Source organism: Martes martes (genome assembly GCF_963455335.1).
Source record: "Martes martes genome assembly, chromosome: 14".
In the NCBI taxonomy this organism is placed as follows: Eukaryota; Metazoa; Chordata; class Mammalia; order Carnivora; family Mustelidae; genus Martes; species Martes martes.
In genome coordinates, this window is record NC_137902.1 from 73699884 (window position 1) to 73723268 (window position 23385).

At 36.2% G+C, this 23385-nt stretch overlaps 1 protein-coding gene across 1 annotated transcript in view; it reads left to right on the plus strand.

The window, feature by feature from the left end:
* The window catches only part of PTEN (phosphatase and tensin homolog), a gene marked incomplete at its 5' end in the record, with an annotated part of 85711 nt that overhangs the window by 55865 nt on the left and 6461 nt on the right, over positions 1 to 23385 (plus strand). Inside the window, 3 exons of the mRNA XM_080822940.1 lie at positions 2829 to 2872; positions 4701 to 4939; positions 18930 to 19071. Of these exons, the coding sequence (XP_080679066.1) occupies positions 2829 to 2872; positions 4701 to 4939; positions 18930 to 19071 (425 nt within the window). The remainder of the gene's footprint in view (positions 1 to 2828; positions 2873 to 4700; positions 4940 to 18929; positions 19072 to 23385) is intronic.

The following is a 23385-nucleotide window of genomic DNA, read 5'->3' on the forward strand; positions in this document are numbered from 1 at the left end:
TATTTGACATACAACTCTCCATCATTTGGTGATGAACGTTTACCTGTTGTTAATTTTTATCTGTTAAGGTTTCTTTTGTAAGCTGTGATAGTGATGTTGAAGAGAGTTAGAGACCTATATACTTTGCTAATGCTTTGGCAAGCCTCACTTGTCTGGAAGCTTTTCCTGTTAGTCTTATCTCTTCCTACACTTTCTGTCAACCCCTTCATTAGAAACTCTTTCAATGCTTCTTCGTCTCTCTTGTCTCGTATAAGCCAATATAAGGTGAAGATTTTAAAAAATGGTATCTTTTAAGTTGAATTTTAATTTTAAGGAAGTGTAAATGGTCAGATTTACCTACTACTTGTCCCAGCCAAATCCCATTTTCCATTTATGTATCTTCAGTTTTGGTTTGTTGAGGGACTTATCAACTAACATACCACACAAAAGTTATAAGGAATTGGGTGTGTGCACATGCACGTGTGTGTGCACGTATGCACGGTTATTGGAGAAGGTCTTAAAGAAGAGAGTCATCATTCTTATTCTAGCAACCCCTCCTCCAGATCACTTCCATCACTACAGGCCCCCGTGTATGTTCTCACATACTCTTCATCCACTTCATCGATACTTGTAGAGATTTTCATAACCTTTTCATGTTTTCATGGTCGCTTTTTGTTCGTTCTATCTTTTATGCCATATACTGCTCTAGTAGGAAGGCTGATTTTGAGTAGAATTTGTTAATTGCTTTGTTTTTGAAGCTGTTCTCTATTTTGTATTGTAAGTGGAAGAAGTATGGAGCTGTGTTCTAAAGAGTTTGACTTTTGTAACCAGAGGTCCTGGGCTTGAGTCCTAGCTCTTCTAAATCTTAGCTTTCTCATATATAAGATAGAGATAATGTTTTCTATTATTATATGGGTGTGACTATGAATTAAAAAACATGGAAACTCCTTTGTAAGGTGTGTACATGTGGTAGACATGTAGAAGCTCATTAGTTCCATTTTTCCTCCATTTCTGCCTCTTAACAGTAATATTTGAGAATCAGTTTATGATGGTAGTCTTAAGCAGTACTTGTCAAACCAAATGTGTGAGCTTCTGAAAAAGCAGGAGAATTTTAGAGGACTAAAGCTGCGTGAAACTCAAAATGTTGCTTTTTCTGGTATGCTGCCATGAGACCAGCTTCTTAGAACTTTGTTTCGTAGCCTGCTCCTTGTCATTCACCTTCTAAGTCCTATCTTTACATGAGTCTTTATAAAATATTCTGTTACGGATTCTTCACTATTTACCAGACCTCTTTAATCTGTACTAAAGAAAGTGTAAAATGTGGCTATTTTCTTGGTCAGTCTTCCTCTTACCTGTCATGTTTTGCATAGGAGTGAGTATGAAATTATTTAGCAAGGGTATATAAATATGCATATGGCATTACTAAATGATTTTTTTGAGCAAAACTCAATATATTATATGCGAAAAAGGGGAAAAGCTTTAAGCAGTAGTATGAAAGTTGATTTATTTCAGGTCTGACCATTTAGAAAATAGTGGATTCTGATTTGCTTATAATTAGTTCAACTTTCATGTGAATTAGGATTTAAAACCATTTAAAGTAGAGGAACCATACAGATATCTTTATGTGACATATATGTCCACAATCACATTTTGAAACTCTTAGGGCCAGTTGTGTCTCAGCATTCAGAATTTTTCCCTTTGCAGAAAGATAACATGGAAGCATATACTTATTAATATTACATAACACCCCTCTGGGGTCTGGAGCAGTCCCTAGCATGAAGTGTTTGACTCTTTACTCTTAAGTGTATTAGTTAAAGAGTGCACACTGTGTCATAAACTCAGATTGGATGCTGCCACAATTGAGCCTGTCATAAGTTTAACAGAAAATGTTAGATATTTCAGACTTTTGGAATTTCAGAATTGGAGATAAAGGGATTGTACAATGACCTTGACTTGTTTTAAAATGCTAAGTTTTACTTTAAATAATTTAAAAAAAATCTCATTTAGTTAGTAGCTATAGTTACCATGATTTTGCTGACCACAAATTTTAAGTATGGGATCCCTTTCAGAGCCTTATTAATGTTTATTAAAACACCTATTAACCATGAATAAACCAGTGCATGATGACAGATATGTCACTACTATTAAAGAGACAAATTTTAGTATGCTCTTAAGTAATTCTAAGTTAACATTTTACTACTCTGTATTTATTTTACTTCTTATTCCTTCATTACTCTGAGACTTTAATTAAAACTCATAACCTGAGAGATTTTTGACAAAAGATGACCTTTGTTAAAGAGAAAAGTCTGGCTTAAAAATTTTTTTAGTAAGTGTTGTTTTTGAGTAGATTAGTGTCATTCACTTTTTTTTTTAATTTTTCTTTGCCCTTATAATTTTACTATTTTAAAAATTTATCTTTTTAAATATTAGTTCGAGAAAACGATGTATGCTGAACTCTGGGGTAAAGACAGTACTGTAACTCATTAGGTGTTTGTACATACTTGGTGAAGTCAAACATACACTCCCTCAGCATGCAGGAAGTTTCAGGGTACACGTGCAGCTGGGTGGAAGGTGTGTGCCTGAGCAGCATCACAGGTTTTGTGAGCAAGTAATGGAAGCCATAAGTGCATAACACCTAACATCAGTTTCCTTAATGGTAAAATGGGGATAATGACACTACCTACTTCATAGGATTGTTAGGATTGAAAGAAGTAGTTAATACAAAACAGCATGATACCTGGTACAGTATAAAAGTTCAGGAAATGTGTGTTACTATGCTTTTTTTTTTTTTTTTTTTTTTTTGCCAGTGCAAAAGATAACTTTAGATCACATTTAAACTTTTCTTTTAGGTGTGCTGAAAGACATTATGATACCGCCAAATTTAACTGCAGAGGTAGGTATTAACTGCCGTGTAAGGTATTTCTGTTATATAACTTAAAACCAATAGACCAAATCTTATTGTCATAGCAGTAGTGAATAAGCTCAATTATTAAGTGATGTAAATATTTATCTTATAGATGGTCTTAGACAATTTGGAAAAATTTAATTTTGCTGTTGTGTTTTAGGCAGCAATTACCATTTTATAAACCTGCCAGTACTAGTAGTAATACTAAAATGCAGGGTTGACCATAAGAATTAGGAAAAGTTTCTAGACTAACCATAAAATAAAGAGAGGGTTATGTCTACTGTTGGAGGCATTTGGTCTAACAGTAAGGGATTATAGGGAGAGCAAAGCAGGGTAACTGAGCAACTCTGTGGAGCCGTAACCTAAAAGGGGCAAAAGCTTATGACAAATGTGGATAAGAGGAGCCTGACAGGAGGGAGCAGGAGCTACTTAAAATGAGTTCTTCTCTAGGTGTAGTGAATTTTTCTGAGGTCCCACAAAAACCTTCCATCTTTGTTTGTGGAACCCCTTGAGCCACGAGAGACCTGGAGAGTAAAGAAGCTTGGCAGATGCTACCATGATAGAAAGGGAGGGTGGAGTCCATGCGCTCCATGTTGATGTGTTTGCCGTGATCCCTTCTGACAATCTAGAATGGACGTTCAAACAGCTGGTTTGAGAATTCAGAAGCGCTAATGGTGAGAGCCAGTACAGATCCACTAAGAATTTTTCCTTTTTCGTGAATTTAAGCTACTGCTTACTATAGGCAAAGCGTGTTTTAGTCAACGTTTATCTAGCTTTAAACAGTTTCCTGGCTGTTTTGTGTGCCAGTGGGGAGATGAAGATGGAATGCTGAGGCCCAGGTGAAAGCATCCCAGCGACTCCCTGTAATGGTCATTGTTGTCTCCTGGGGCCACTCACCTGACACACTGAATCCGGTTCCACATTAGTGATGACGTGACTGAAGATAGAAGGCATACTTCTCACATATTCAGATGACACAGAGGATGATTATGTACATTAGCTGTCAGTCAGGATTTGTAAGGGTTTTAATAGAATGGAACTGCTGAGGCAGGGACCAGTAAGAAAAAATTTAATAGTGATATAGTTGAACTCCTGTTTCTAAGCAACTTAAAAAACACAATGACAAAACCCGTCTGACTATAAGCAAAGAGAAACTTTGGGTTTTTATAACTCATGTGAAAAGACCTGAAACTTCATTAGATACACTTTACTACAACTGTATACATTTTTATAAGTAGTTTTTTTGCAGCTGCTTTGTAAATGCCTTTAAAATCATGTGTAGTATATAACACTAACATTTGCAAGACCATCTTTAAATAACATGCTTAGCATTTTTATTATATGAAGTATAAAAATCAGTCCTTTCCATTGTTGATTGATTGGTAATTTATACCTTCTCTGGAATATATGTTTTGTGGTGATGTAATATTATAAATATTACGACTCCTTTTGTCAGAAAATGCATTGAGAGCCCTGACAGGAAACCTGCCTACATGACATTTCATTTTGAGTTTGCCTCTCCCTCTGACATGTTGACTTCTGCTACTTCTCCATAACAAAGTTTCTTCTTTCATTAAGTGGGGAAAATAATGCTCAGCCTCTCTGTCTAGTGGGTAGGTTTAAGAGTTGAAACACTATTTTCTATTCAAATATTGGTAAATTATCAGGCAACAAATTATTTTTCTCTGGAGTTCAGTTTTTCTTTTAAACATCTATTAAGCTTATATGCAACATTTCTAAAGTTAACCTACTTTAATAAACAATTCAGGAAAGACCTTTTTTTTTTTCTAATTCTGAGGTTATCCTTTTACCACAGTTGCACAGTATCCTTTTGAAGACCATAATCCACCACAGCTAGAACTTATCAAACCCTTTTGTGAAGATCTTGACCAATGGCTAAGTGAAGATGACAATCATGTTGCAGCAATTCACTGTAAAGCTGGAAAGGGACGAACTGGTGTAATGATTTGTGCATATTTATTACATCGGGGCAAATTTTTAAAGGCACAAGAGGCCCTAGATTTCTATGGGGAAGTAAGGACCAGAGACAAAAAGGTAAGTTATATTTGATGTTTTTTTCTTTCTTCTTCCTTGATTTGAGCATTCATTAGAAAACAGTTTTTTTAAAAGATGGTTGGTAACCCTTATTTCTTTATTCTAAACATTTAAATCTGTTACTACCTTAACTGTTGTATGAGCAAATGACTGAATCTCTCAATTTTTCTGTTCATGCTGGCATTTTCATATCATGCTAGTAAATCTTATCCATTAACTGTATGGCATATTTGGTCTCATAAAATCCTGGCAGAGCATTTAAAGAAGCAGTATGTTGAACAAAAGTAAGCTTGATATTTCTGAACCTTGCTTGAGAATAAGTGGTCTTTGGGTAATAACTTGGATGCCATTTCCTACTAAAGTGTGATCTTTTATAAGTACATGAAAGTTATTCTTTGATATGAATATTCACAGATATAGTTATAATTAAGATTAGTCAAAGGTTCTTCTGTTATTCAGAAGACTAATAAAGACGATGTTGAAAATCAATGACAAACTTAATCTGTGTAGTATGTTTGAGGGGAGAACATAAACTCTTGGGAGAACTTTCATAATAATTTCTAAGAGATTCATTTCTTTGGATGGTAAATGTGACAAAATAAGTTTATGTTTCTTACAGAGAGATTTTGTACATTTCTCTGTCTCTGAGAAGGAAAAACCCAAACCACTCCAGATAGAGGGAGAAACTCATCTAGAGAAAGAACTCTCTTGAGGGAGACGTTAAAACTTTATGAAGAAATTTATTCTAGTTTTTTTTTTTAAAGCTTTTATTTATTTATCTATTTGACAGAGATCACAAGTAGGCAGAGGGGGGGGGGGAAGCAGGCTCCCCGCAGAGCAGAGAACCCGATGTGGGGCTCCATTCCAGGACCTGGATCATGACCTGAGCTGAAGGCAGAGGCTTAACCCGATGTGGGGCTCCATTCCAGGACCTGGATCATGACCTGAGCTGAAGGCAGAGGCTTAACCCGCTGAGCCACCCAGGTGCCCCAATTTATTCTAGTTTTAATAACATTTACAATCAGGAAGGTTCTCTTCCAGTTTAAGTTGCTTGCCTGCCTGCCTGCCTGCCTTCCTTCCTTTAATTTTTAGTGTGGGCTTTGAACTCATGACCCTGAGATCAAGATCTGAACTGAGGTCAGGAGTTGGACATTTAACTGACTGAGCCATCCAGGCGCCCCTAAGCTAATTTCTTTTTAATTCAGCTTCCAAACAGAAACAACTTTAGCTGGTGATTGCATTGATTCCTGGCTCCTTTTCTCCTTCCTCATTTCTTATTTATCTTTGTGATTTTTAAGAATTACTTCTAAAGATGCCAGAGTGTTGTGTATTGGTGATAGTTTATAAAACTGAATCTTATGTTAGTGCTTGATTTTAGTAAATATTCATTATAATAGATTGCCTTACATTTCTTTATAAGTTGTGTATGTCCTGGGATGATAGTAGTAGAGTGAATTCTCAAGTGGAGGGCCTGAGATGTTTACTTTGGTTTATTTTTTTTATCATCTAGAGGGAAACAGTTGCTTTTACTGATTAAAAATATAGAAGGTAAATTGTTCTACACTTAAGTGAATAAGTCCAGGGCAGCACAGGGGAAAGAGAATGAATGGGAAGAAAACGATAGAGAAATGGGTCAAATCAAAGTACAGTAGCTGAAGCAGAGGTAGAAGTTTAGAGCAAGCAGGGTTGATGAGCAGTAGATACTGTATGTAGTTGTGGGAAAGAAATCAAATCAAAAGAATTTCAAATAAAAGTAGAGAAGCTGTGTATTATGGAGCCAGAATACTAGATTTAAGCTCATGGCTCTTAAAGGATTTATGTGACATATGTTCTAAAAATACGATGAAAGCTATAGCCTCTCACTAAAAATGTACATGATATACATGAACATAAAATTTTGCTTATAGTTTTTAATTACACAGATTTTTTAAATGTGGAAAATATAAGGAGTCTTCATAAGAATTATGTCCCCTTTTAATTTTTATTTATTTATTTTTAAGATTTTATTTGACAGAGAGATCACAAATAGGCAGAGAGAGAACAGGAAACAGGCTTCCCGCTGAGCAGAGAGCCTGATGTTGGGCTCAATCCCAGGACCCTGAGATCATGACCTGAGCCGAAGGCAGAGGCTTAACTTACTGAGCCACCCAGGCGCCCCAGTGTCCCCTTTTTAAATGGAAAAAGCAGTGGCCACTATTTGAGGTTAATAAAGAAATCTAAATGGTTACAGATTAATCAGAATTAAACTTTGGTTCTGCCCAATAGGAAGTTTTATGAAAGGGCTGCTAATATTTAGATTATAAATAATACATTAAAATTATGCCATTGTCTTTGACTTGACAACTTTTTTGCCATCTTTGATATCCAATCAGTTTTGACTTTGTTTTTGGTGAAAACAAGTGCTTAAAACGCTATCTCACGAAAGAATGAAAGAGCAAATGAAATCTGTAGATTCTTTTGTCAGATGAAAGTAGGCTTGTATCAAAAAAATAAGAATTCTCTAAGATTCTTCAGAAAAATTCATGTTGCATCATTTTCTTTGCCTTGGTTAATGAGATCATTTTTGGCAAGATCCTGGCATAACACTATGTTAGGAAGGGAAGGATTATGACTTCACATTTTTAGTTTTAAGGTTAAAGAATTAAACTGTGTAAACGAGTTTGTATTTTATCCAGTTGACTGCATTTAAAATCCTGGCTGTAGAATGTTGCCTTCTGAAACCAGTGAACTTATGGGTAGAAAAGCATTTCATAATTGCTCCCATTTCTTGACAAAACCTCTTGAGAAGCCCTTGATTGAATGTCTTGGCTTTCCTGAATTTGGCAATTTTCATAGCAGTAGATTTTTCATGAAACATCCTCTTGTACAGGCTGTGATTCGAGGCTTGGCACTGCTAGAGCAGGCTACTTCCCCATCAGTGGCTAGAATTTCTCCCAGGATGGAGCTGGAGTCTTTTACCCCATACACAGTGATGAACACAGCAGTGAGTGTCACAGTGATGTGGAGAGCTCTGTCTTTACCCAAGCAACAAAGCCAGATGTTTTGCCAGGTGTTAAGGTGTACTATCTGCCTAGAAAATACTGAGGTTTCTTTAGGGGAAGGTTTTTTGGGGGCATTTTGAAAATGTTAATGTTCCCCCGAAGTTTCCAAAGAGGACTCCAAAATAAGTATTATTCTTTGATTGTGTTACCATGCGTGTATTTGATGAAAACCAGTAACTGGCTAACCCGAGAAGTCGTCATCATATACTGAAGGGAAGTGGTATTTCCAGTCCTCTCATGACCTGCTTCATAGTTTTAGAAAAAGAGGTCGGTTTTTCTGGGAGTGGACAGATTTGTTTGCTAGAAATACTGCAGAAGTCTTAACTTTTCTTTTGCAAGCTACAAACACGTTTGACCATTTCTAAAGTATTTGTCTTCACCACATTGAACTGCAACTTTTTTGTTTGTTTGGCATTACAACCAACAGACTTGTAGGGTGCTTTACTCAGGATTTTGAGTTGGGGGGTAATTAAAGGTTTTTGTAAGTCTAACCTTTTCTAACCAAGCTGTGCTCTCACATGTGCTCTCTTTCACCCTCTTCCACACACTCACCCACACACATACCTACCCAGTGTGAGAGTTGGCTAAATGCTTATGATCATGAGAACCAGTCATGTAAGAAGCACTTGGGATAGTCTTTCACATCATATTCATGGATACAAGTAAAACCCAAGGATGCTTAAACAGTTTAAGTTAGATCCAGGAGAAGTCTTCATAATGAAAAAGTGAAGACATGTTTTAATTTATCATTGGGAAAATACTGTATTCCTTACAATCTGAAAATATTGTCAGTTCTCTTGTTCTGTAAAGGTGAAGAGAGACTTAGTAAACTGGCAAGGCCCAAGGGATAGTGTTGTGAAATAGAGGTCAGAGTGAAAAGATAGCAAGAGAAGTGTTTATGAAAATAAAATACAGTATACTGCAGTAGAACGTGAACATCCCTCCAGTATCAGCAGAAATGCTCCAGGCACACCACTCTCTTCTCTTATGGGTTTGAATCTTCCCCAGGTGGAAGGTAATAGGCTAACAGAGGATGGAGTTCTGTGTGTACTGTTAAGGGTATCCTCAGTAAAATTGTTATGCTTAGCTGTTACATTATATTGAGATTCAGAGTTAAGTAATTTAGCCAAAATTGATCACTTTTAGCATCTTGGAGTCAAAATAAATCATTGAGATCTGTTGTGCTTGGTTCATGATTAATTAATATACCCAGACCATTTTTGGATGAATTAGTCACAGCTGTGGTCTAAAGCAGTATCCTAAATGTGCTCCTACCTTTACTTCCGTATATATTTAAAAAGGCAAAAAGAAATTTACGAGCAGATGCTGTTGATGAAGCTCTGTTTTACTAACGGTTCCATTTGCATTTTATGTTGAAACAGTGTTAGGAAGCTAGATTAAAGAGATAAAGATTATGGGCATAAGATTACGAGCCTTTTTTGGCAGGAATTTTTCTTACTTTAAAAATGGTAAAACGGAGGCCCAGAAAGGTGAAGTGCTTTGATTAAGATGATTCAAACAGTTAATGATAGCATTTAGAGTAAAATTTGAGTCCCCTGAACATTGTTGAATCCTGGAACTGCAAAAGAATTTTGAGGCTGTTCAGAATTAATCTCTACGGGGACAAGCTGTCCCAAAATGGGCCTATTTTGACAAGGCTCCTCAGTTTATACCCTTTTTAACTGATGCTTAGGAATTTGGTGGCCCCTGACCTAAGTACAGATAAAGGCAGCTTGAAGTTGTTAGTCTTATAAATATAATGCTGAAGGCTTCCTTTAAATCTTTGAAATTTAATTGTCTAACAATTTTCAGACATATCAGACGTTTACCTAATGGTTTAGGGTGCTAGTGAAATAATCTGTTTTTAGCCTTTAATAAGTACAGTTTCATCATGAGAAATGAGCTAAGCTGAACATGGTAAAGCTGTTGTCATTCAACTGTGGAATTCTTCCAGGGAAGTAAGTATCTTATAGTAAATATAATTGATTATCCAGAGTAGTTTTATTCTTGAAACACCTGCTAAAAATTTATCTTCTTGACAGTATTTCCTTTTAGGTTGAATGTATAGATTTGTATTTCTGTAACTGTGAACCACTATTACAGGAGATACATATATTTTGTCAATTTTTCAGCTTATATAGCATTAATTGTATTAAAACTGTCTTTAATGTGACTTTGCCTGTGTCCTTAATTTCAGTTGTAGGGAAACATTAAGAAGAAAGTTGTGTTCTGGTGACATATTTATGGGAGGATATTGTTTCTTCTCCTCTTCCCTCCTTCCTCCCCCCTCCCCTTTTTCTCCCTCTCTCTCCCCCTACCGAACCCCCCTTTGTTATGGAGAAAGAAGACCCAGTTGGCATGTTTTAGTGAAGAATTTGTGGACTTGGCAGGGACTCTCCTCAAACTAATCTGGTGCGGTGTTGTCATTCCCTTAGCTTCTCTCAGCGGACTCGGTGCAAATTAAATGGCAGAGTGGTGGGTACCTGCTGACCGTACAGTGTGCTGTTGTGTTAGTGATGCCCTAATAATGCTTGAGGTTTTGAATGTTGCCGAGAAGTCAAAGTACAACTGCTACCTCCTCTAAAGAAACGTATTTCCCAGAGCAGGATAACTGCTTGATGGAAAGAAGAGTCCTTCTTTTATTCAATAATTGAGAAGAAACCCATGTTACACTTCCCTAAGAGTAATTCCTTTGCAGATTTGGTCCCTTTTCTTCATGGGTGAAACAGGCTGTCAGCAGCTCCCTGTCCTGCCCCCCAGGAGAGCCTGGTGCAGGTTAACTCCCAGGACAGGTGCCTGTCTAGTCCTGTGCTTCACACTGTCTGCCTTAACACTTACGTATCAGAATGAGAATTAACTCACAGCATTTATTGTAAACTATGAATAAGTGTTAAAGCATCCTACTAATACTGGTAAGTATGTATTTTGGAAAGATTCCCCAAACTTCTGAATTCAGAGGCAAACTTTAGTTACATGACAAACCCAACCAGAATTTCTGCTACTCCTTTCTCTTTCCATTGCTTTCCCCCTTCTAGAATGGTGGCAGGTAAAGTATGCATTAATCTTTATTTTCCTTGATTAATCTTTTAGGAAAAAATTTTGAGCTTTTGATTTCTTTTTTTGTTTTGCTTTCAAAGCAATTATTAGAAACAAAATTCATATATATTATGATCTCTGTACATGAGTTCATTAGCTTATCTGTAATGAAGACTTAAACTTTCTAGAAATAATAAGTATTAACTTTATTCTAAGTGATCCCATGAAGAGGGAATTTTCTGGTTTCTCTGAGGAATGAATTTTTATGTCCTGATCCTATAGTCAGCTTATTTTTTTCTAGTTACTAAATTTCTCCATATGATAACATAAAAAAAATTTCTAATTTTTCCCTTCACTTAAACTCTAATTGTTCTCATTTTCAGTCAAAACAAAACAAAAAGAACTCCTAATACAACATTCTAATTTTTTCTAACATATTAATTGTTTTGGGCTAAACTGTGTTCCTCTATTACATGGTATTTAAGCCTGTCATACAATCTATACATTCATAAAATTATAAGGTTTTTATACTTTGAAGGATTTTAGCAATGATTTAGTTAAGACCTGTTCTAATATAAATGATCAAATAAATCTGTAAAGATCAGTCTCTCCTAGGTCATTTCATCTGTCTGTGTAATGTTATTCAAAACTGTCTCCTAACCTCAAATCTAGTATTCTTTCTACAGTACTGTGTTCTTCTGTCCAAATTATACTTCTGTATTATTTTGATCCTCAAAGTAGAAATAGAAACTTAAGAAAAAAAGAAGTAGCTATATTATAACATATTAGAATTCTCTCAATTTCTACCCACAGAAGCCCAACTCAAAGAATGTAAACCCCAAGGAGACCTTTATATTGGCTTATATAACCTTAAAAGCTCTGGCCTGGACTTAGATGCTTAATAGGTGTCAGTAATCTTTCAGCTCTCTCCTTTGCTCTGTATGTGCTTTCTTTTCAGGCAGTCTCCTTGCAAATAATAGCAAGGTATGACTCCTGGTGACGCTGGGGTTACATCCTGGCTACTTTAGCAACTGCAGGAGGCAGAGAGCTACAGTTTGAGTGAATATTCCTAGATTAGGTTCTGATTTACCTGGATTAGGGCATGTACCCATCCCTGAACCGAACATTCTGGCCAGAGGCTTGGGACATGTGTCTGATGCTGAAGAATAGATCCCATCCCACCTCTATTGAACTGCAGGGGGAGTGATAGCTTTCCCAAAGGGGAAGGGATGCTGTGCAGAGAGACCTGTGCCCCTTGTCTGCTTCGTACTATTCGGAGAAATCTGTGATTGGTGCAGCACTATTGTTGATACGTTACTCACAAGTAGTTCCATGGAGCTGCAGCTCTGTGATACTCTAAACTTTGTGGAGGCTCTTCATAGTTGGGAAAAATAGTGCTCAAATAGGTCACGACTTCTTTCATATCACCTTGTTCGTTTGTGTGCTCTTAGTAAAACCCAGGACATTGGAAGATGAAGTTCTAGGATCAGAGCCACATTTAGGTTCAGGTCCAGGTTTTGAGCAGGATAATCATGTGCCCCAGGACTGTTTTCTTACCCTTGAAATAGAGGTGACAGTGTTTGTCTTACAAAGTGTGGTGGTATTAGGGTCATAGGTACAATGCCCAGCACTTAGCTTCGTAACAAAACTCCTGCCATATGGCGTCATCGCAATAATAACCATTCCTAAAGAGCTATATTCCTTCCTTTGTTGAGTTACTTTCCTGTAACAACCTTGTGAGGATTCTGAAACATATGTTTTCAAGCTTCAAGAAAACACTGTTATTTTAAAACACGACATTATTTCTGAGTTTAAAAGTGCCAGTGAAAAGTTTACTGAAGTAGAAAATTACTTTTTTGACTGAGAAATCTAGATTGTGACTTCATCGTAGAGAAGATGATCTGAAGGTACTGATGCACAGAATATGAGCAAAACATTATGTAGCTTGTGTTGTGATATCCAGGTGGGATTCTGGCCTGGAAGTACCATGATAATATCCTAGGTTTGAAAGATGTGTTTAGTATCTACTTCTAAGTTTCTGTTCTTTAAGAGATTAATTATATACCAGAGACTTACATAAAACAGCTCAGGTTAGAAAAACAAGCGGTTCATTAAAGATACATCGGGCAAATGTAAATTTCAAGAGCAGATGACAGGATATCATTATCAGAGTGCATTTACAGCAGAATGTGTAAAACTAGATCAGGAATGTCATTTTATATTAACACAGGGTGCACTCCACAATGAAGAGTTAGCAGGTATGAACTCTTACGTGCTAAACATAACATCAAATATAGTAAGAAAAGCTGAAAGAAAATGAGGGAAAAAACTGATAGTAAAGCAATAATAATAGGAATCTTTAATATACTTGAAGATCAAGAAGGTACAAAATAAGAAGATATGTAGATGAATTGAATAGTATAAAAAATGGCCCATTTTTCTTTTTTTGTCATCCATGCAATAGTTACCAAGATTGATAATTCATTAGGCCAACTACAAAGAAAATCTCATCTCCAGGTAGAAATATATAAACCCCATTCCTTGATTATAATTCAGTACAGCTAGAAATTTTCTTAAATGTATAATTTTGGTTTTTTCCCCTGTTTTTTAATGTGAATTAGCAAACAGTAAACCTTTTGAACTAATAATTTCAAACACTGTATGAAATCGCCAATAAGACCAATACATCTCTTTTAAAGTTCTTTTTGAGGAAAAAGAAGGAAAGGGGAAACACAAATTATACGTTAAGTTTGAGAAAGGTGATAGAACTACACTGTGGAGGTAACTAAAAATTATATTTAGGTCCCCGCTAGTGAATTTGAATATTTCAGTGGGAAATAAGCAATTTTCAATGAACATCATTGTTTCAAGGTGAAATCCAAAATTTGAACAGACCATCCAAGAATGAAAATGTGTAGAAGCCCTCAACATGTACCTAATCTGAATTCTGTTTCAGGTGGTGCTATCAAACCTGGAAATACTGAATAATTCTGTTATCTGAGTTGGTCTAGGTGTTAGAAGATACGTAAAACTTCCCAGATGACTGCTTGCAGATTAATGTCCTTAATCTGGTAAAGATAGCATACTTTAAAAAGCAGCAAGTATAGCATAGGAGAAATTAAGTACTTTGGTTTGACCAAAAGTAAAAGCACATTCAGGGGAGTTGTGTGAGGTAAGAGTGGAAAAGAGGTTAGGCTGTATATTTTATGTTGTTAATGGATTTATATAATCTGTGATAAATTTTCTTATTTGGGTAGTCACTGGGAAACCATTTAGCATTTTAAATTGTTAGTGTGATTCATCTGACACTTTTATAAAGTTAATCAAAGAGTAGGTGTAAAACTAGATTGGAGAATAGATCAATCAGAGGCTGGTATTCATTTGACTATTGCAGAATTGCAGGAGGTAATTAAACTAGAATGGCCACAGAAAGCTAGAACAGGTATTTTGAGAGGTATGTCACAAAGTCTGGATTTTGACTCTGAATAGATGTGTAGAAGTCTACTAAGAGTATCCTAAAGGAACTGAATCACTGGTGTGCTTTCCATGTTGTGTGGACAGTGTGTGTGTGTGTGTGTCTGTCTGTGTATGTATGTATGTATATACTGTGTGTTGATGCTGGGTAGTTGGTCTGCTGATCAGTCTTTGCCTTTACTCTGTGACCTGGGCCTTTGCTATAGTTCTGGGATTTTCTTATTCCTCTTTTATAGCCCTGTGTAGATCACTACTTCCTCTCAGATTGTTTCCATTACTCTAGCAGGAAGAAGATGGCAGCATCAGCAATTGACTGTAAACTCTGGAATTGGAGTACTAGGGTGAAACTGATTCCATTACTTACAAGAGTTGGGACCTTACCTCGTCTATAAAATGGTGTTACTGATAATACCCACTTCATGAGTACTAAATTATACTTATGAAAGTACTTAGAACAATACAAAGAACATTGTAACAGTTCAATAAACAGTAGCAGTGGTGGTATGAGAAGAGGTTTTGAGCTTTGAGCGCTGGGGAAAATAGTAGATATCATTAATATAAATAACAGAGGTTGGTCCTGCAAAAATAGGAAAGCTTCAGTTTTGGGGTATGTTGTGTTTAAAGTGCTTCTGAAATTTCCGGGTAGAAATGTCCAGCTAAGTATTAGAAGTTCTGGACTGGGAGTTGGGAATGAAGTATTGAGAGACACAGGTTTTAGAGTTAATGTGTAAGATTGATAATTAAACTACTAAGACAGAGAGGATTGACAAAGAGGGGCTCGCTCAGATCAGATGTTCGAGGTAGGCTTACTCTTAGGGAAAGAGGTAAGGTAGTTTTCTCTTACCCAGTAAGGTTAGGAGAAAACTTTCAAGAGTGTGTTCTAGGATAGAGGCAGAGAATTTTCACAATGGCAATGAAAAATGATATAGGATGGGACTAAGAAAATAGTAGGAAATGACTGTTAGTGACACTTAAGAACTACTGACCATTAAGAAATCAGCCTTATGAAAACAGTTTCCTGTGGGGTAAGGAGCAGAGGCTTACCTTTGAGAGTTTATATAGAGAAGGAGGGTGACGATTTGAGAAAGATAAAAGATTTGGGGAGAGTGTGCATTTTTAGCCCGTGATTTGCTTTGGATAAAGGACAAGGAGGAGACATGTGAAACAAAGACAAATACCAGAGGGGGAATAGTTAATAGAGCACTAACCAAAATGGAACCTAGGTGAACATGCAGAGTCAGTTTTATAAAATACCAGGAGTGAGAAAATTTTAAGATGGGACAAGGGAATTCTGAGAGTGCCACACTGGGTGACCCCAGGGTTCCCAGTAAAGTAGGAACTACATTCATTGAGGGTAATGTCTAGGACAGGATGGAAAGGTGGGTTGAACAGAGTGCTGAAGTCATCACTCAGTTTAATAAGCGTGTTTCAGAAGAATGACGTATGGAATGATAGAGATTCAGAGTCGTAGGTGAGACTGAGTAAAGGCAGTAGACCTTGGGAGGAACACAACACATCTTTGCAGGCCCTCCTCTAAGGTCTGTAAACATCAGGGAATCGAAGAAGCAATGGTGGTCTTTTGCGATGATGGCCAGGAATGTGGTGTAAAGGCAACCCTGAAGAATGCCAAGTTTAGCTGAGATTAGAATATTTAAAAGTTACCTTTGGGATAAAAAGGCCAAGAATACAAGTAATTTTCTTCACATTTAGAGTAGAAAAGAAGTCATTGGTGTAGAGGGTGGATACTCTGGGGATATAGTTACAGACCAGTTAACTTAAACGTTCTTGGTTAATTTAAATGAAAATGGAAATATTAAAAACACGTTATTTTTTAATCTCCAAGAGCTTCGAAGTTCAGCCCTCTTTTCATATATGTAAAATAAATTTTTGAAGATCATTAAAATGTTCATTTCTTAGATTTTAAAAGAGATTTTAGTCTTTATAGTCAAAATGCTATAGGTAAAACATGCACATAAACCATTGTTTTCAGCATATGCATTCAGGAAATAATAAATTTGAAGTGTTATAAATTGCGTTGTCAATTTATTATGGACGTTGTATTCATTTTATTTCAAAATCTACATTACAGTATGGTTCATTCTACTATTAATTCAATTTGAGTAAGTGTGCATTGTGGCCATGAGAGATGTGACTAGACAGGACACACTAATGCCCATGGTCGGTACATATTTGAGCCTTTCAACTCAGTTATTTCTGCTAATTTGACTGCATTGAATTTGAGCATGCTGCTAGGTAGGAATTGCAAAGTTAAGCTACAGAAGCTGAATTATGCATAATTTGATAGTAAAAGAATTAATTAAGTTAAATTGTGCTTTTTAATATTTTTCTTTGAATTGTATCAGTAATTTTGTTTCGCTCATATATACACACAAATTATTCGTCCATTCTTGACATCTAGTAGATTCATACATTCTTCCTCTATACATTTGCCTTGACCTTTTGGTAAGAGTTATTAACTCACTATATAAAAAGCTGCATTATACATGTGCTGCTAATCACTTGCTACTTGAAAAAAATTAAATCTTTGAAAACCTTTTAATTTTTCATACAAACTTATACCAAGAAGCTAAAGAGGAAGAAATCATCTATCATTGCACTGAATCCCAACAAATAATTTGACAGCTTGGTCTTCTTCTACACTCCCATTGAATTGATTTTTTGAATTTAATTTTATTTAGTTTTTAGACTAAATCATTAATTCACATGGTTCAAAAAAGATTCCTTCCTGCCCAGCCATTGTCCATCTGCTATACCCCCCCCCCACCTTGCTTTGCAATTCTGTGTCTTATCTTGATAAATATGAATGATAAGTTGTTTACTGAAGTAGCATTTAAGTAATGTAATATAGTAAACCATTGTAAGTTTAAACACTTTTTATTAATAATGATTTTTTAACATTAGTTTTTTATAGGAGCTTTTCACAGTAATAGTATTTTACTACTGTTTCTTTAAGAAAATACAGAAGACCAAAATTCTAGTTCTTCCAAAATTATACTTCAAATGTAGATAGGATTTCTAAAGCTGCTAATTAGGATTTGTATAACATTTGTAGGTTTAGCATGCTTTTGTGTAACTACAAGTAGTGTTTACTCCTCGTGACATGAATCCCGTGAAGACAGGGTAGGTATTTATTGTCTTCATTTTCCTGAGGAAACCAATCAGAGTTGGTGTTTTAACCATTAGCTTTTAAATTCTGGTCTTTGCACTGTAGCCAGAATCTTAAGTCATTTGTCCTTCTTTGAAATGGCTTTTATTTTTTTGACATTCTATATATTTTTTAATTGTAATGAAATCATGCTAATTTTTTGAAACAAACCTGAGAATACTAGAGTGAATACCTGTTTACCTGCCATTCTGTGTATCTGTCTTTAAATTCATATTAACATACTTTATACTTTATTCAGAGGGAAGGAAAGCATTTATGTCCAGAGTGTTTAACAAATGGGGAGATTCAGATGCCAATAATAACCTAAAAAATTACAAATTCTTTTTTCTCTTGAATATACTTTTAAGTTTTCTGCAAGTCAGTTGTAACTGTCAGATGTCTTCATGTTACTATTTCCCTTCTGTTTCTAAGTTAAATGCCTGAATTTTCCTGACGTTAAATACATCCTAGGAAAGGAGACCTCAGCCCTCATTTTATTCAGCAGCATTAATGAATTGCATGGCTGCACACACTAGATTTTTTTCTTTAGATAACTTTAAAAAAAAATAGAACATGAATTATATATATTTAGCATTTGTAATACTTAAATTTTCTCAAACATTGTGTATATCCATGGTTTCTTCTACAGAGAGATGTATGTGGCTCGGGGACGTCTCCTAAGTCCCTCTGTTAGAGAATTCTTGCATACATTTATCCCAGCCACATATTCCTGTTCTTATTGGGGGTCTCAGAGCATCATTTTTTGCTTCTGCTATTTCTGTCTCTTAAAGGCACTATGCCTTTATGTGTTCTGCTAATTCTCATATACTTTTGCCTAAAAAATAAGTAACCAAGCTTTTGAGGAGTTGTGTGTTCAATAAAAGTCCATAAATTTCCTATGTATCGGGAGCACAGCTGTAGTGCAGGTGCCTTTGACATATATTTTGGAACTGCAGAGGCCTTATCTTATTGTGTTCATGAGTTGGAGCATTGTGGTGACCATTGAATAAATGAGGGAATTATGATAATTTTAAGGGAGAAAAGTTATTCTGATATTTCCTTTGTACTGATGTTGCTCTGATTTACTCTTGTTGAACTGGATTTAAATATTAATCATTTAAGGTCAAATATCTAATGTATATATGGTCTTCAGTGGGTACAACCCAGTTACAACCCAGTTGCCCTAACAATTTAGTAAAATAACTGTAATGGAATTTTTCTTTTGAATTTGGCTTTTTTCTTTTCTTTTCTTTTTTTTTTTTCTGTCCACCAGGGAGTAACTATTCCCAGTCAGAGGCGCTATGTGTATTATTATAGCTACCTGTTAAAGAATCATCTGGATTATAGACCAGTGGCACTGTTGTTTCACAAGATGATGTTTGAAACTATTCCAATGTTCAGTGGCGGAACTTGCAGTAAGTGCTCTAAATTCTCATCCCTCCATGTACTGGAACACTTTTCTGGACATATCTAGACGTTTACATAGAAATCTAGAAAGAAATTTACCACATTAAAATGTACATAGGGGTATATATTTCTGAAGTATCCAAACTAAGTAAGTAGCTCCATTGTTCAGCACATTGGACTAAGGAAGCCAGCAGCAATGGGTTTTAATGTCTTAGAAGCCAAATTGTATTTATGAAAGATATATTCTTTGCTGCATCTACCAAATGCAGCTTAAACTGTGACCAGATGACTAAAAAACCTATCCCAGTAGAGATCCAGCATCCTAGTAGCAGTGGGATTCATTAGTTCCCTGTGTGGGGGCAGGGACCAGTTCCTTCCTATCTTAGGAAGACTAGATATTGGTAGTAATGGTGGCAGGGACAGTAGAAAGGAAAGGAAAAAATTACAAGACGTGGTGACCTGCTGAAATATGTTGAGTGAATAGGGTTGAGTCAGAGTATGTGGAGCATTAGAGACAACCTGGGTTTAGATCCAAGATCCAGTGACAGTTTTGTTAGCTCTGTTATTGCTAGACTGTGTAACCTCAGGCACACTCTACATATCTTTATGTTTGCTTGTCAATAAAATGAAGACATTTCAAAATCCGAAAATTTCTAGGTACGTACTAAACAGAGATCATGTCGGTGATGTCTGCCTCCCATTGATTTCTCTTACTCTAGCCTCTGTGAGCCTCCCTCAGTCATCCTGATCCTGGTCTGCTGTTCTGCTAGTCTTGGCTGGAGTTCTTAGTTAGACTGAGAGAAGCCTTAATACTGAATACCCAGACCCAAGCAGTTAGTCAAGAGAGAATGCGTGGGTGGAAGTATTATCCAGCCCTGTAAAAGATCAGACTATTGCTGCTTTTTTTCTGTAACTGCCTTGGCAGTGATCAGTCATGTTTTCATGTTTAAGAAATATGTTTCATTTAATTTGAGTGCAGTTTTGTAGTTTGTAGATAAGAGACTACTACAGTATTTCTTTGAATACCTCTAATAATATTTCAGTGAGGTTTTGTAATTTGTTAGTGATTTTAGTTTTTAGTTTTAAGTTTTGCTTCTTGAAAATATTTATGTAATTAAAAAATTTCTATCTCTAAATTAACCTGTACTGAGGAAATTAGTTTCTTGGTAGTGTTTGTCTTTCTCAGTTAAGTGTTATCACCTTCATCATATCTTTCCTGTATTCTTAGAGCTAAATACCTTTATCATAGGCCACAGATTTATTAATAGAGTATGATATAGGCTCACTGATTTGATTGCCTTAGCAAAGCACAATGGGAGACCTCACTGATGGCTGTCGTCATGTCTGTACAGCAAAGGCCAAGCACCACGGCAGTGCTCCATGGAGACAGGCGGTGGCTCCGCTGGTGGGGAGTGCAGCACGGTGTGTAAACCTGTGGAATCACTGTGTTGTACACCTGAAACTAACGGCACATTGAGTGTCAGCTCTACATCAACACAAGTAATAGAGTCTGTGATAAAAAAGTTCTAAATGCAAGGCATTGGACTGTCAGAGGTGACTGACACAGGAACTTAACACATTCATAGAGGAGAAGGAAAAAGGAAGAAAACATTCCTGCTCTTCCTATAGGATAAATATCAGGTGTAAGGGCCAAAAGGAGGGTATAACATATTAGGGAGAGAATAAGATAAAGAGAACATTCAGTTCAATAATCCACCTATCTAGTGTAATTTTTTTCATTGGCTTCTCTAGCAAAAACCTGACAGTTCTGCTCCGCCTGCAACGTTCTGGTGGATTTTTGTTTTGTTCTTGTCTTTTTCCACTATTACATTTAAACTTCCAAATTACTGACTGCTGAGAACTTTCCATCTTTACTAATTTTCTCCATTTATGCCCTGTGGTTTCATACTATGTAATGAAGCTGTATTAAAAGTAAACGTAATTGAATGGGAGGTTATATGTATAAATTATAAATGGTGTATTCAGAAAAATAAAAGTTTTAGGGGTTTCACAGAGGAAGTCCAGCTCTTCCTTGAATGGTAGAGAAAGTGTACCTTTTATATTGGCATTAAAACTGAAGGAAGTACTGCAGGTGTGACTTGAAGTACTATAGTAGGACATGAGCTGGACCCAGAGGCATGTAGGGTGGCATGTGTGGCTGGCTGTCAGAGGAGCCTAAATGGGGATGTTAGACTTGATTTGATAGGTGCTGTTGCATCAGTGACAGGTCAAGAGGCTTAGGCTCTGTTTTAAGTCTGGCTGGGTAGGAAGTGGTGATTGCACGATGGGGAACCAGTGGTGGAAAGGAATCCAGTTACGGGACTTGCTGTGAGCCAGATGTGCTTTGCTAAGGCAGTCAAATCTCCTTTCCCTTTTATATCTAAATATTTTGTCAGTTTTGATTCTGGCCACATGAATAATTCACAGAAGAGGGGAGAAGGAAAAATGAACCTCACTGAGACTTGGGAAACATGAATGTTTTTTGTTTTTAAACATGTTTTGGTCAGGTTAAGGTGAGCTCTTTATATGAAGATCCTCAGTGGGTTCTTGAAAGTGTGGGTTTGAATCTTAGGTGAGAGCTAGATCTGGTATTTTGGGAAGCATCAGGCAACAGACATAGTAGTTAGTTAGCCTTCTGTGTAAATATGGTGTTGGGCTAGAGGTTAGGAAGGCTTAGGGAAATAGTGGGAGGACTGCGAGACCTGGTGAATTGTGAGTTTGGATTCAGGGGGAAGGTTGGGACCCGTGAGGAAAATGAAGTAGTTTGTGCAAAGTTGTCAGGGGTCAGCAGCTCTTTTCTTACTGGATTATTGTCCTAATATACCTAAATAAAGGAAAAGTTACTATACTCTTCACATCTGAAAGGGTTAAAAGGTTAGTAAAAGATGATCAGTATGATTTTCTGTCAGTAGGCATAAGTCAAAACAGTTCAGTCCTGATTTTTGCTGACCAGGTATTGACTTGTCATTTCTTTAGAACACAGTCAGTTGTATCAAAGAGAAAATACTTGACTTGTGTCTTAGAAGTCAGCAGAACTGCACTGATGTTGGACTTCTGATAAGTTAGCTCTTGAAGATCTAAGATGGAGAATTCGTATTGTAAATGAAATGATTTTCTGTAGTGATTTGAGGAAATCTTTTCCACTTATTTTTATTAAAACTTTTAAACTTAGGTTTTGGGGTAGATTCTAAGTGACTGCTGATTTGTAATTAGTTTATGAATGGATTACACAGTTTTAGAATTCCTGAAGATGCATATTTTAGATGTAGTTTAATTGAAATCTGGCTTATACTGTTAATACACTTTTTAAAGTCCTAAAAAGAGGATTATCAGATTCTGAACTAGTGGAGTCTTAATAAGATTACAAGGCATTTTCATCCTGGCTGATTTTTATCATAGCTTTGGAATCATACCTTTTTGTTTGCTTTTTCAAGCTAGAGTTTCTAGTGAAATTTTCAGAATCACATAGTCTTGTAAAATGGCTTGCTGTACTTTGAACCTTTAGTCAAGGAAGTGAAAATTATGGACAGATTGTTGGTGTAATGTTTCCCCTTTTTGGAGTGCCCTTTTTCTTGTGATAAATGGCTCACAGATTCATATTAGAAAAATCCAACAGGCTGCTATCAGACCTTCTGTTTATTATGTGAGTGCTGGTGCTCCTCTAGATATGCACGGATAAGCCCATACGTACTTACTGATGGGAACGTGCATCCAGCTGGGATATGCCTTTTGCCTTTTTCTCACTTGTTGGTCACATTGATAAACAATGTGATACTTCTTTCTGCATCTCTAACGATGATGCCCTTTAGCGTTAAGGATTTTATGCCAGTTTTTATATGTGTGCATATTTTATATATAAATATATATGAAATACACATGACATTTTTCATGTACTTTTTGCAAGCTTATGATTTTCTTTCTTGATGGTCTTGGCATATTTCCTTCAAGACCCTCTTACTCAAAAGGTTAATCACTAAAACACATAATCCTTTCCTTTATTTTAAAACAGACAGGGATCAAAGCCAAAATACTTGTTAATGAAAGTGGAGTGTGTTTTGGAGGGAGGGGGATTTTGCTACAGTTCCTGCTTGAGTCTTGTATTTCTTTGCCGACATTTCCAATCTCTTTCTTCCTATTTCTCATGATGATGGCTTTATAGCCCTTTAAGAAATTAAATGTTAGCTATAGGTAAAATAAATAATAGTTAATATTTTTATAAATAGAGTCTTATGTTTATGGAATTTATTATAACTTTGTTACAGATTGTATTCTCATGTGTCTTGTGAACATGTAATGATTTGTGTTTTGTGGGTTTTATTACA